This window comes from Nicotiana tabacum, chromosome 1, assembly GCF_000715075.1.
Source record: "Nicotiana tabacum cultivar K326 chromosome 1, ASM71507v2, whole genome shotgun sequence".
Classification (NCBI taxonomy): Eukaryota; Viridiplantae; Streptophyta; class Magnoliopsida; order Solanales; family Solanaceae; genus Nicotiana; species Nicotiana tabacum.
Genome location: NC_134080.1, coordinates 139,465,085 through 139,479,664, shown reverse-complemented (window position 1 = coordinate 139,479,664; position 14,580 = coordinate 139,465,085). Strand labels below are relative to the sequence as shown.

General features: G+C 37.8%; 1 protein-coding gene across 1 annotated transcript; it reads left to right on the top strand.

The window, feature by feature from the left end:
- Positions 1 to 109: 109 nt before the first annotated feature.
- Positions 110 to 10,285, top strand: LOC107800003 (calcium uptake protein, mitochondrial). The gene is made up of 7 exons (XM_016623143.2): positions 110 to 540; positions 648 to 715; positions 1,573 to 1,796; positions 8,681 to 8,764; positions 9,137 to 9,350; positions 9,482 to 9,778; positions 9,872 to 10,285. Exons 1-7 carry the CDS (start codon positions 231 to 233, stop codon positions 10,085 to 10,087), a joined length of 1,413 nt encoding a protein of 470 aa, XP_016478629.2. The 5' UTR covers positions 110 to 230; the 3' UTR covers positions 10,088 to 10,285.
- Positions 10,286 to 14,580: the final 4,295 nt, after the last annotated feature.

Genomic DNA, 14,580 nt, shown 5'->3' with positions numbered 1-14,580 from the left:
ATAAAAAACATAACCAACTACCTTAGAGACCGTTATGAATAAAGCTGAACCAAAAACCCAAGAAACATCCCACACCTCTCTTTCTTGGTCAAATATACCCGTAATATTTTCCCTTTCCTCTTTCCAAGGATCAACCTTGTCTGTTTTCTTTAACAACTAAGTGATAATAATCTTTCAAAAGTCTGATCCACTTTTGGGTTTCTGCTATCTCTTTACAGCTTGTAATTACTATGCATCCTTGGGCATTTTTTAGAACACCTAAGCCAGCAATCCGAGGGCTTGCCGCTCATAATCCAATATTTCGTTCCATCTTCACCAAATCGAATGGCCACCAATTAAATGTTGGGTCCGGCGGTTCTAATGGATATAGAAAGAATGGAATAGTTGTTGAATCACTGTCTTCTGGCGTCATTATTGCTTGCTCAACCTTAGCGCTCTATTATATTTCATTCCCTTCTCATAATGATTCTCATATTTGTTATGCTAATTCTGAAAGTAGAGGTGAAGAGCTAGGGAAAAAGCCGACTTTTTTATTTGGAGGTATTGAAATTAACATATATCAAAGTAATAATTATTTTTATTCATTTTTTTTTTTAATTTTCTTCAACATTTATGGTTTTTTCTTTGCGTTATTTCTGTATTTTCAGATTCATACCGAAAAAAAGTTTTCTTCAAGTATGAGAAACGGCTGAGAGTGCAAAGTCCTCCGGAAAAGGTAGAGATATTAGTTATTTGGTACATGCATCAATTATTACGGCACTATTGAACATGTAATGTTAATATGTGATAAGTACAAATATAATTGTTGATAAAGTATGGGTGAAGTTATCCATCAAGAAGGGTTCTGATTCTTGACTAATTTTACTTCCCCCAAGGGTTAAAACTTGCGTAGGAAGCGAGACAATGTGAAATAGCATGGAAAGAAATTTTATTTTGTATCTCAAGCAACTATTACCAACAGAACAGATCAATCAAGTGATAGTAGTAGTTTTTTCCTAAACAAGGACGGGCGAGTAACGATTAGCCGAGGGTCCTTTGGGCCCAAGGAAATAGATTGTATTTAGGTACAAATAAGTCGTGACGAGTAGGCAAGGTACAAGAAAGCCTGCGGGTGAGTGGAATGTATGGAGTTGCTCCCCTCTTAATCACATGTCTCAAGTTCAAATTCGAGGAATAGAGAAACTCTTGGTAGGTATAATTTCTCTTTTAATGGGCCCTATGCTGCACAAATCACAATTAGTCGGGCCAGTAGTTTCGGATACTGCATGCATAGAGAAGAAAAAGATAGAAGACGAAAAAACTCTCAAGCATACTATAATTCTTTAGGCAAGAACTTTCTACAAACTCTGCATTCTGAGCACAGTGTTGACATATTACTCGTGATACTTGGTGGAACTGGAGGGACGGTGTACAATAATAAATTAGTACCAATGTGATCTCAAATTTGCAGTGATATAACTGACTTTATTTATAGAAATAACGTTTAAGCAATTAAAACGTAAATATGTGTGAAATTATGATTCTAGTATATATCTATTTAATTAGTTATATTTCTTTTTATGTTGGTTCCAGGTATTTGAGTACTTTGCATCTTACCGAACTCCAAGTGGCGAAGTCTATATGACTCCAGTAGACTTAATGCGAGCGATTGTTCCGGTGTTTCCTCCATCAGAAACAAGTGGTGTTAGAGGGGGCTATCTTAAAGGAGAATCAGCTTCCAGCGACCTACATTGTGCTCCTTCCCAATTTTTCATGCTCTTCGATACCAATAATGATGGACTTATATCCTTTCCAGAGTAAGTATTTACCGCTGCGGATCGGATTTGCTCCAGTAGAAATAATCTCAATCTTGCTATTCCTTAAGGCCACATGTCTATGGTATTTGTTAAAGGCTAGGATCCATCTTAATTTATTGTCCATATTAATGATAAGAATCATAAAAGAAAAATAAGTAAATAATTATTAAGGGGAAACAAATAAGCAAATGTTGTATTGCTGAAATTTCGAAATGTGCCGGTTTTTTCTTGTCTATTTTTTAATACTTTATTCATATATTTATTTATTTAATTAGTTTTTTATTTTGAGTTTTGTTTGCTGTTGAGAACATAAGTATTATATATGTATTGTTATATTTGTTCCCTTATTATGTTTCTCATTGTAATATTATGTGTTCATATAGGCAATTTGTATCGCTAATCTTATTTTTATTAATTACTTTTTTACTTTTGTTATAAAATATTACTGTAAAAATAAAGGAGGAGACAAACCTTTCAAAAGTTTGGCGATCAGCGCCATAACAGTTGTTTATTTCTTTCTCCTTCTATTATTTTCTTTTTTTGAAAATCGTTAATAGGAAAAAAATTAATTAAAGAACCATCCTAACCTTTGAAAAATACCCTGGACACATGGCTTTAACTAAAATAGCATAAAAATGAATCCAAGCTACTTGTACTGGAGCTAGTCCTCCCAACAACCCGTCAGAAAAAAATAGAAAATGAAAGAAGAGAGATAAAGCTTTTAACAATGCGATCTTGGGTGGCAGAATAACCCGATAGACACCTTTAATTATTCAGTTTTGATATTCTGATTTCTGGCTCCCCTACTCCATAAAGTATCAGCCAAACTACTGAATTTATGCATAACTTTTAAATCCCTCTGGCTTTGACCAAGTTTATGTAGCATTTTTTTTTTGCTAGTGAAATCAAATGGTTTTCAAATGAAAAGAAAAAATAATTCCCCATCACCATTTTCTTTTCAATCTCCCCTATACCGTCCCTGTTGCGGAAGCCAAATGTATAGAGTGTGAATAAGTCACAACTACTATACCAAAAATTATGACAGCCACCAAATAATAAATAAGACAATAAAGCAATAATAAAGGGAACACCAGAATTTACGAGGTTCGGCTAATTCTGCCTACTCCTCGGACACAACCAAATATTTTATTCCACTCCAAAATACAAGTGAAATAATACTAAAGAGAGAAGATACAAATGCCTTAAACAAATGAGAAGGCAAATGAGAGGTGTGTCTCAATCCTAAACATTAGGCCTTCTTTTATAGGGGAAAAATCCCCTCCAAACTTAACTCCCAACCAATGTGGGACTTTGGCATTTTGCCAAACTTCAACAAATCTCCACCTTGGCAAAATTCCACATTTTCAATTCTCTCTCAATAACAAATTTTGGTTGTGTCTTCATCTTCAATCTTCAGTGTTCAACAATGTTGATCAAATCCAAACAATGTTGAAACTTGACCGCAGTCACCACCTTTGTCAGCATATCAGCAGGATTCTCTGTAGTATGAATTTTCTTCACCGTGACTCCACCTTCTTCTATGATTTCTCGTACGAAATGATACCGAACATCAATGTGCTTCGTCCTTGCATGATAAACTTGGTTCTTTGCTAATTGAATAGCACTTTGACTATCACAAAAAATTGTGATACCTTTTTGTTCAACACCAAGCTCCTTTAGCAATCCTTGAAGCCAAATTGCCTCTTTCACAGCATCTGTAATAGCCATGTACTCTGCCTCTGTTGTAGACAAAGCAACTGTTGACTGCAAAGTAGACTTCCAACTAACTGGTGCCTTTGCAAAAGTAAACACATAACCAGTAGTTGATCTTCGTTTGTCCATATCACCCGCAAAATCTGAGTCACAATATCCAACTACAGACTGATTGTCTTCCTGCTCAAAAACTAACCCGACATCTACAGTATTATGAATATACCGTAGAATCCACTTCACAGCTTGCCAATGCTCCTTCCCTGGATTGTGCATATATCTGCTAATAACTCCAACAGCTTGTGAAATGTCAGGCCTTGTGCAAACCATTGCATACATCAAGCTACCAACAACATTTGCGTATGGTACCTTTGACATATACTCTCGTTCAGCTTCATCCATTGGCGACACAGTAGTACTTAGCTTAAAATGGGAAGCAAGTGGAGTACTAACTGGCTTAGTCTTGTCATCTATGCCAAAACGTTGAAGTACTCTCTTCAAATATTCCTTTTGAGATAAACAGAGTTTCTTTGAACGTCTATCTCTAATTATCTCTATGCCAAGAATTTTCTTTGCCTCACCCAAATCCTTCATCTCGAACTCCTTCTTCAGTTGAATCTTCAACTTATCAATTTCTTCCGAATTCTTGGAAGCTATCAACATATCATCAACATATAGGAGAAGATATACAAAGGAACCATCTTTAAGCTTGTGCAAATACACACAATGATCGTATTTGCTTCTCTTGTACCCTTGCCGCAACATAAACTCGTCAAATCGCTTGTACCATTGTCTAGAAGATTGTTTCAATCCGTACAACGATTTTTCAAGTTTGCACACCATATTTTCTTTTCCAGCAACTTTGAATCCTTCTGGCTGAGTCATGTAGATTTCCTCCTCCAAGTTTCCATGTAAAAACGCAGTTTTTACATCCATCTGAACTAGTTCCAAATCCAATTGTGCTACCAAAGCCAACATAATTCTAATGGAGGAATGTTTTACAACTGGAGAAAACACTTCATTGTAATCAATTCCTCCTTTTGAGCATATCCTTTGGCCACCAATCTTGCTTTGTAGCGAACATCTACTTGGTTAGGAAATCCTTCCTTCTTTGCAAATACCCATTTGCACCCAATTGCTTTCTTTCCCTTCGGGAGATTGGCCAATCTCCATGTATGATTCTGATGAAGGGACTGTATCTCATCATTCATGGCAATCCTCCACTTATCTTCTTCTGAACTTTGAACAGCGTCTTTATAAGTAGTAGGAACATCATCAGCTACAATTGAGGTTGCACAAGCAACCGTCTCTATGAGACGAACAGGTTTCGTTATTGTTCTTTTTGGCCTGCTGGTTGCTATTGATTCAAGTTGTTGTTGAGATTCCTGAGTTGGAATCTCCTCTACTGGCTCTCCTTCCAGAGGGTAATCTTCATTTGTTTCCTCCTCTGCTTCTTGTGTAGGAAAAATAAATTTTCCCTCAAACTCCACCTGCTTAGAAGCACCTTCATTTTGTTTGGTATCTTCTGTTACCTTATTTACCATAGCAAATTCATCAAAGGTAACATCTCTGCTGAATATTACTTTCTTTGTCATAGGGCACCATAAGCGATATCCTTTGACTCCAGAAGTAATTCCCATAAAAATAGCCTTCTTTGCCCTTGGATCCAATTTTGACTCCGTCACATGATAATATGCAGTTGAGCCAAACACGTGCAAAGAGTTATAATCTACAGCAAGTTTTCCGTACCATTTTTCAAATGGTGTTTTGCCATCAATAGCAGCAGATGGTAGACGATTAATGAGGTGGCATGCATATGTAATTGCCTCAGCCCAAAATTCTTTGCCCAAGCCAGCGTTGGACAACATACACCGTACCTTCTCCAGCAAGGTCCGGTTCATACGTTCTGCCACTCCATTCTGTTGTGGTGTATGTCTAACAGTGAAGTGTCGGACGATGCCATCATTTTCACAGACCTTATTGAAATGATCATTTTTGTATTCACCTCCATTGTCTGTGCGAATACACTTGATCCTCCTGCCTGTTTGATTCTCCACCATCGTCTTCCATTTGAGAAAAATTCCCAGCACTTCATCTTTGTTTTTCATTGTATACACCCACACTCTTCGAGAAAAATCATCAACAAAGGTTACAAAATAGTGCTTCCCACCCAATGAAGGTGTTTTGGAAGGACCCCAAACATCAGAGTGTACATAATCCAAAATGCCTTTAGTATTATGGATCGCTGTACCAAATTTAACCCTTGTCTGTTTCCCTTTGACACAATGCTCACAAAACTCCAAGTTGCAAGCCTTTACTCCTTTTAACAATCCTTGATCTGATAGAGTTTTCAAGGATTTTCCTCCAGCATGTCCCAAGCGCATGTGCCATAGCTTGGTTGCTTCTGCCTCTTTGTCGTCACTGGATGTCACTGTCGCTGTCCCAATAACTGTACTGCCACGATAGCGGTACATATTATTATTCTTCCGATTAGCCTTCATTACCACTAGTGCACCGGAGCATACTCTCATCACTCCATTTTCTGCAATGATTTTGAACCCTTTTGATTCTAGGGCTCCCACAGAGATGAGATTCTTCTTCAAATCCGGTACATATCGAACATCTATCAATGTTCTGATCATTCCATCATGGTTCCTTAATCGTATTGAACCAATGCCATATGAGGTAAGAGGGCTGTTATCCGCTGTGTGGACGACTCCATATTCTCCTTCTTGAAATTCCACGAACCAGTCCCTGTTGGGACACATATGATAGCTACAAGCCGAGTCCATCAACCATATGTCTGAAGATGTTGATGACTCTGTTGTAACTAATGAGAAGTCTGAATCATCACAATCAGCTACATTTGAATCCATAATGGCCTTTCCATTGTTATGTTTGGCCTTATTCTTCAACTTCGGACAGTCTTTCTTCCAGTGCCCTTTTTCTCGACAAAAGGCACATTCATCTTTGCTGGGTCTGGATCTTGACTTGGATCTTCCCTTCTTTGTCCTCGTTTGATTTTGAGGACGACCCCTCACAAATAGTGCTTCTCCTTCTCCACCCTTCTGTTTTTCTCGCTTTCTTTGTTCATAGCTGTACAAAGCCGAACAAACTTCTCTGAGAGAAACTTCGTCATTTCCATGGAGTAGAGTAGTTTCAAGGTGCTCGTACTCATCAGGAAGTGACGCCAACAACATCAAGGCCAAGTCACCATCATCATAAGTTGTATCCATATTTTGCAAATCTGTAACCAACTTATTGAAACTGGTGATATGTTCATTCATCGTGGTACCAGGAACATAGGTGAAGTGAAACAGTCTCTTCTTCATGTACAATTTATTTTGACTGTTTTTCTTCAAAAATTTATCCTCCAGTGCTTTCCATAATTTACATGCAGAAGTTTCCTTTGTGTATGGATATTTCTGCTCTCTAGCAAGGTAGGATTGAATGGTACCGCAAGCAACACGGTTGATAATTCTCCAATCTTCTTCTCCAATAACATCTGGTTTCTTTTCTTCAATGGCCAGATCTAGCCCTTGTTGAAAAAGGACATCTAGAACCTCGCCTTGCCACATCCCAAAATGTCCGGACCCGTCAAATATTTCGACCGCAAATTTCGCATTTGACACAATTCTTGTCATAAGCGAAGATGCCAATGATGACGTATTGTTGACACTTGATGTAGATTCTTCTTGTTTATTGTCTCCCATCTTTGACACAAATATTATTTAATAGCTGACGACACAAATCAAGATTATTTCCTTTCTGGTGTGGAAGATCAGACTAAGCTGCAACCACAGAGCATACTCAGACAGAACCTTGACTCAGTTACCAAGATAAATCTTTTCTGATGTGGAAGATCAGACTATGCTGCAACCACAGAGCATACTTAGACAGTACCTTGGCTCTGATACCAATTGTTGCGGAAGCCAAATGTATAGAGTGTGAATAAGTCACAACTACTATACCAAAAATTATGACAGCCACCAAATAATAAATAAGACAATAAAGCAATAATAAAGGGAACACCAGAATTTACGAGGTTCGGCTAATTCTGCCTACTCCTCGGACACAACCAAATATTTTATTCCACTCCAAAATACAAGTGAAATAATACTAAAGAGAGAAGATACAAATGCCTTAAACAGATGAGAAGGCAAATGAGAGGTGTGTCTCAATCCTAAACATTAGGCCTTCTTTTATAGGGGAAAAATCCCCTCCAAACTTAACTCCCAACCAATGTGGGACTTTGGCATTTTGCCAAACTTCAACAGTCCCTTCCCCCAACTCATTTTTGTTCGACAGTCCCTATTTTCCTTTCCCCTCCTCCTTCCTCCCTCTCCCTTATTTTTAGCTGAGTGGGTTTATTGTCTTGCAAGGCAGGTATTTGATAAAATGCCCGGAAAGAGATATTGTATCTTGGAACAACATCGTGAATGGATATGTGAAAGTGGGTGAATTAGTTATTGCGCAACAGATGTTTGATTCAATACCACGGAGAATTTAGTTGGGTAAAAATATCATGATAGCTGGGTATTGAATTTGAATAACCCTCTAACGTGCCTAAAGTCATTCTGAGAAATGGCACAGAGAGGATTGGATGAGAACGATGCAACTATAGTCATTGTGCTTTACTATTGTGCTTGGTCAGCTCGATCGAATGAACAAAAGAAAATCTGGTCATGGGATCGAAAATTGGTTCGACATTCTTAAAAAGGTGAAAGAACGAACAATATGGGAGTGGGGGTATTTGTTAACAATTAACATGAAGGGTGAGAAAGAGTATGAAAAAAGAGAAAGTCAAAAAATAAAAGGGAAAAGTCAAAAAGGTTATATTTTGGTTTTATGCAAATATAAAAAATGGCATGGCATATTTTTATTTGTTTGCGGATTCTGACATTAGGTGATTGAGGGATAATGTCGGAGGGATTTAAACCACCAGTTTTGAACAAGTTCGTATCTAGCTGAAACTCTATGGGATAGAATGTCAAAACCGAACAAGTAGAAGCGTTATCAGACTATTTTACCATCTTGGTTTAAACATACTTCAACAATTTCTAGTTCCTATCATGACCTATAGATAAGGTGTAAGCAAGTTGCCGATTCCATTTGAATGCTAACTGAGCTTATTGAAATTCTCTCTTGAAACCATGTTTATCTTTTTGGATCAGGTACATCTTTTTTGTTACACTACTGAGCATTCCAGAATCGAGCTTTTCAGAGGCATTTCGAATGTTTGACCTTGACAATGATGGGTATGTCATTTTGCTGATACTCAAATCTGATTATCCTGTTATCCTTTTCGCTACTTTGGTAAGCTGGTTTGCTATTGTGATACCCTTAGGATTTTTATTGTATAAGAAGATTATGTGTACTTCGTTAGTAAATATTCACTTTTGTAACGGCTAAGCAATGAGCTTAAGGAAGCGACATAATTAGTAAGGATTCATATAGTCAATTGCTACTTCCTTGGGATTGAGCCCGTAGTTATTGTTATCGTCTTGAAAAACTTTCATGCATACATGATGGAGTCCAATTTATAATGACCCATCAATGAAATTTTTAGAAAAAACAAGATTCACCTGTCTTATAGTTGTTTTAGAACTTCTGACTAGTTTCATGAACAGAGGAGTTGACAAGGAAGAATTCAAGAAAATGATGGAACTCATGCGAACTGCTAATAGACAAGGTGCTCGCCATAGAAATGGACTTCGATTTGGACTAAAAGTTACTGGTTCCGTAGAGGAAGGAGGGCTCTTGGAGTACTTCTTCAGCGAAGATGGAAATGGGCGCCTTGAGCAAGAAAGATTTGTGCAATTCTTAAGAGATTTACATGATGAAGTATGCCTTCCTTTAACTTTCTATCCCAAAAATACAATAATCTAAATTCATTTAATTCGCAATACCTTTCTAGATAGGATATTGTAGTTGTTTATTTTGTTCCAACCTCAATCCCCTCTTGTGAATTTCAGATACTACGTTTGGAATTTGCACATTATGACTACAAGTCACAAGGAAGCATTTCTGCCAAAGATTTTGCTTTATCAATGGTTGCATCTGCTGATATTAGTCACATCAATAAGTTTCTCGATCGAGTAGAAGATCTGGATGATGAACCACATCTTAGGGATTTACGCATTACATACGAGGAATTCATGAGCCTCACTAACCTACGCAAAGAACTGCAGTCATTTTCTCAGGTCATCTTAAGCTATGGGAAAGTAAACGGACTCTTGTCTAAGCAGGAGCTAAAAGGAGCTGCTAAGCAAGTATGGTCTATAAAAGCTCTTCTATTCCGTATTATAAATTGAGTTCTTTCATATTTTGACCAACTTTACTAATAATGATTCATGTCCTACCAGGTTTGTGGCATATCCCTTACTGATAACGTGGTAGATTTGATATTTTTCATGTTTGATTTAGATTGTGATGGGTCTTTAAGTTCAGATGAGTTCTTAAGAGTATTGCAAAGAAGAGAGCCAGAGTGTTCAGAACAAAGAGAGTCAGGTTTCGTGAGCTTCTTCTCTGGCTGGCTGGACTCGACAAAAAGTAGTTTTGCTTCCAAGACCACTGGCTAAAGAGAATGATTTTGATTTACTAACACCTTTTGACCGTTGAGAGAATGATTCAAACATAACAGATACTGATAAAGATTGTAGGGAATCCAACATTGTGGGGTGTTGAAATTTCAGATTTTTTAAATCTATGCATTGTACAATATCTGCATGTAAAATAATTCATTGATAAGCATTGAATATGTGTTGTTCAACATATCAGAAAAGTGATGTTATCATATTTTAATCATTTACTGACAAGAACTGTTCAAAATTAGCCAATAAAAAGTGAAGGTTTTCGAACTCAATTACAAGAGTAACTACAAACAGACAGATTAAAAAGAACAACAAATAGTTCAATAAGGTACATTGGTACTTTTCTGTGAATAAATCAGTCACAAGATCTAGAAAGTGCATAGAATAGATTTGGATTTAATGGAATATATATTTTCATATTTCTTACCATTTCGTCAATTTGAATCTCACTCAAACTACTGATATGATGCATAGCTTTTCCAATGGCCAACTGAAAGGCTAGTGGATATTGTTTACCCGCAAAATCAGATAACAATTGAATTTATAAGTGATATTAAGGATATGTGGATTAAATTGACATAAAGCGATAAGTTAATTATAATTAAAAGTAACGAATGATAAAGTAAGTTCAAATCGTACGAATTAGACAATAACTTCCTTGGGAGAAGGGTTCCCCTTGCACAATAAGTACTTCGATCACAGTCAAGACACAATTGAAATACAATTTAAAGAGAAAATAACAGTATATTGCTTTTGACTGGATGTTACAATGCCTTTTATAAATAATCAGACCCCCTTTTTATAGTAGGGAAGTCCTATTTTAGGTACAATTCTATATAAGGTAAAAAATTCTATGATTTGCTAATTAGTCGGTTTTCTCATTGATACGTGCCGAGATTCCCACCGTGATATCTGACCGGTCATTGATATTTCAGCCTTCAGTTATTTGGTCCGACAATGTTTCCTCGAGCTCATTCGGAGTCGGAGTCGGTTCCGAGGTCACGGACTCGATGATCTTGAAGACCTATGTTCTAACCTCGTACCTTGGTTCAATGGAACCCGAGGCAATAATTGTGATCCCATAAAATCCACGCGTTCGCAGAGGGCAATAATTTTTTATCCCTACGTGATCGCAGAAACAGAGATGCGATCGCGCCCTTTGATAAGTTTGTTGTATGTGAACGCAGGTGATTTCACGCGATCGCGATTAATAGGTATGTTCAAAACCTTAAAACACTTGAAACAAAAAAATTGGGACACCCACTTTACCCCAAACAAAGAAACGATTTTCTCATACTCCTAACTCTTCGAAAACCGTCTCAAATCCTCTTCAAACCGTCTCAATGGGCAGGCCCCTATTGGGCAACCTCGCTTATGAGCGAGCCTAGTTGGTCGAGATATAGAGCCTAGTATGGTCGAGCGCCTATGAGCGAGCCTACTACGGCAGAGCAATTATATATATATACTGAGCCTACTATAGTCGAGCGCTTATGAGCGAGCGCAGTTGGTCGAGATACAGAGCCTAGTATGGCCGAGCCCTTATGAGTGAGCCTACTACGGCAGAGCAGTTATTTATATACCGAGCCTTATAGGGCCAGACAGTTAGAGAGAGTTGAGTCAGTATCAGCAGGTAAGCATATTTTCAGATTATCTTTGACCTCCAGCTACTTGCAGTTATTATATTATCAGTTCAGTTTCAGCTTTCAGTATATTGCCTTACATACTCAGTACATTATTTTGTACTGACGTCCCTTTGCTGGGGGCACTGCATTTCATGCGTGCAGGTCAGACAGACAAACGGGTAGGCCTCTTCAATAAGTGTTGCCCTAGTTTAGCTTGATTGGTAAGCTCCATGTCTTTCGGAGTTTCCGGGTCTAGAGCCTTATTTACATCTTGTATATATATGTATATATGTTATGAGTAGGTCGGCGAGCTGTTCCGATCATAGTATATCCATCAGTAGAGGCTTGTAGACATATCCTGTTAGTTAGTGCAATATGTTGAGCTTGCAGGCCTTGTATGTATATTTGGTTGGTTTGTCAGCTGTAATAGTTATGACGGCCTTGTCAGCCAATTTAATATTGACATTTAGTCAGCATTCGTAGTTATCTTGCAATGTGGCCCATGGCCAAAGTATGACATCATATGTTCAGAGTCCCTTAGTTGCAACTTAGTACGCAAGGATAGGTGAGGCACTGGGTGCCGGTCTCGCCCCCCAGGTTCGGGGCGTGACAAAAGTGGTATCAGAGCAGTTCTGTCCTAGGGAGTCTACAAGTTGTGTCTAGTAGAGTCTTGTTTATGGGTGTGTCATGCACCACACTTATAAGCAGGAGGCTACAGGGAATTTAAGACTGTCATTCTTTCTTCTTACTCTAGATCGTGTAGTAGAGCTCACTTATAAGAATTCAAGTCCCGAACTTCTATTTTTATTCATAATAAGATGATGCCTACATTCAAAAAGATGATCGATAAGAGATATAGCTGTGGAAGTGTTGAATTAGAGGAACTCGACTTTGTATCATGCTTAAGATAAGTAAATGTGAGGTCTTCAGCAGATCATGTGCGTACTGAATGGTGTAAGCCTCTTGATAAGAAGCCTTAATGCAAGAATGCCTATCCACCTTTATGGTGAAAGTCAATGAGAGATTAAGAAGATAAATACAAGTTTCAACAAGCAAAAGAAGCAAGATAAAGAAGGGTATGAGGCGCCCAGTTAACGAAGGTTAACAGTGTTTATAATCCAAACAGAGGAACATAAGCTTTTTGAGTTATATTCAATAGTAACGGAGGTATATACAATTGGTCGCACCCATTCCAAATATGCCCTATGAGGGTTAATAGAAGTAGTATAGGAAGATATGATGGATGAATTTTTTGTGTCAGTTGACAGTTTCGAAGGATATTGCAAATGTGCTAATAGATCTCCTTGTGAGATACCCAGATGGTACACTTTAAAATAGTGCAGCCAGATATGATTACTACAAAGACATGCACTATAAGACTTGAAGGGATACATATTACCTTAGTGTGGCTCGCATCCCCAGTAAAGCGAGAACGTTAAGCAACTTGAAGAGCCACTGGATGGAGCAAAGGGAAGCTAAAAGCAAAAGAATGTCTTGTTCGAGTTTTCAGAATAAAGTGATAGGCATAAATGTTAGTGGGAAATAAGAAAAGAGTTAATGAAGCATTATGAGTAAGATATGGTACATGGATGACAACGATAGATCAAAAGATGACAATATTACAAAATCTATAGTCAAGTGAAGGAAGAGACGAGGGGTGACAGGCCTTAGGACAACAAAAGGGTATAGGCCATACAATCATGTCCTCATTTCGAGAAATAGGTTTGCAACTCTAGCGTGATTACCAAGTGGAAAAGTTAGACCCCAGAGTAATAGAAATTAGTATGGGCTGGTAAATAAGATAAACTAAATATGAATTAGGGACTGAGTGATTTGGTAATTGTCATCATCATGAGAATTTCAGATCGCATTCCGACAATAATAGAATGGACAACAGAAGAAGGCTCATGAGAAATTTAGAGAATAGTCATTCAGAAAGATGCTTCCATAAAGCAAGCAATGTTAGCAAAGTTAAGCTTAATGGATTGTATGTACTAGTTACATTAAGTGTCACCCTCGCGAGTAAGGGAATTTGTCATCCTTGGTACAGAAGGATTGCCGCAAAGCGAGTAAGGATCATTGATGTTGAGAAACAACGCTAAAGGTGAAGAGGTAAAACATCTATAGGTAGATCCTCGTGGCTTCATCTCTTAGTACACCCCTAAAGGGGGGAATATGGAGTGATGTGACATTAAGTCAGAATTAAGTGGTTCTAGTGACTATGAAATGGTAAAGGAAGAATGCGATAAATGAAAGAGGAATGAGAAGACACTTATCCAAATCTTATAGATATGCTACGATTCAAGAATATTGTGCAAGCACGATGTCAAGGAGAGAAAGTAAAGGTTCCTTCCCGAGCTGCTATTAATAAATAAGGGGCTAGTGTGATACGTAAGTTAAGACAAAGGAAATAACCCAAGAAAGATTACGAGGAATATTGATATGAGAATGGGCCAACGAGTAGTTAATAATTGGTCAGGAACATCCCAGTTATGGCTAACCACAAGGTTACAGACGAGTCATCAGATTGTGTGAGATAAACATAGTAGAACCCGATATGGAGAGCTCAGCCTCGAAGAATATCATTATAATACTTGAGATATATTCAAACAAGAGTAGGGATAGTTAAAGATACCGTATGAGTATTACGGGGATAAAGGAAAGTGTCACTAGGAAGACAGTCAAAATATCAGTTCAGAAGCTACCATACAAGCACAAGGGCATGGAAGTAAGCAACTAGGGATGATTATAGGCAAGTAAGGACATCAAAAAGGTCCGTAATAAGCTCACAACTTTACCAGAGTCAAGGGTTCTCCCTAAGTACTACAATGAAAGATTAGCTAAGGAGATAAGAAAGAA

Bases quoted from the DNA above. Each gene is read 5' to 3' on its own strand.
- LOC107800003 (XM_016623143.2), top strand. From the start codon at position 231: ATGCATCCTTGGGCATTTTTTAGAACACCTAAGCCAGCAATCCGAGGG. The intron at 716-1,572 runs GTAGAGATATTA...TGTTGGTTCCAG, and splicing joins TGCAAAGTCCTCCGGAAAAG to GTATTTGAGTACTTTGCATC. The intron at 9,351-9,481 runs GTATGCCTTCCT...TGTGAATTTCAG, and splicing joins TAAGAGATTTACATGATGAA to ATACTACGTTTGGAATTTGC.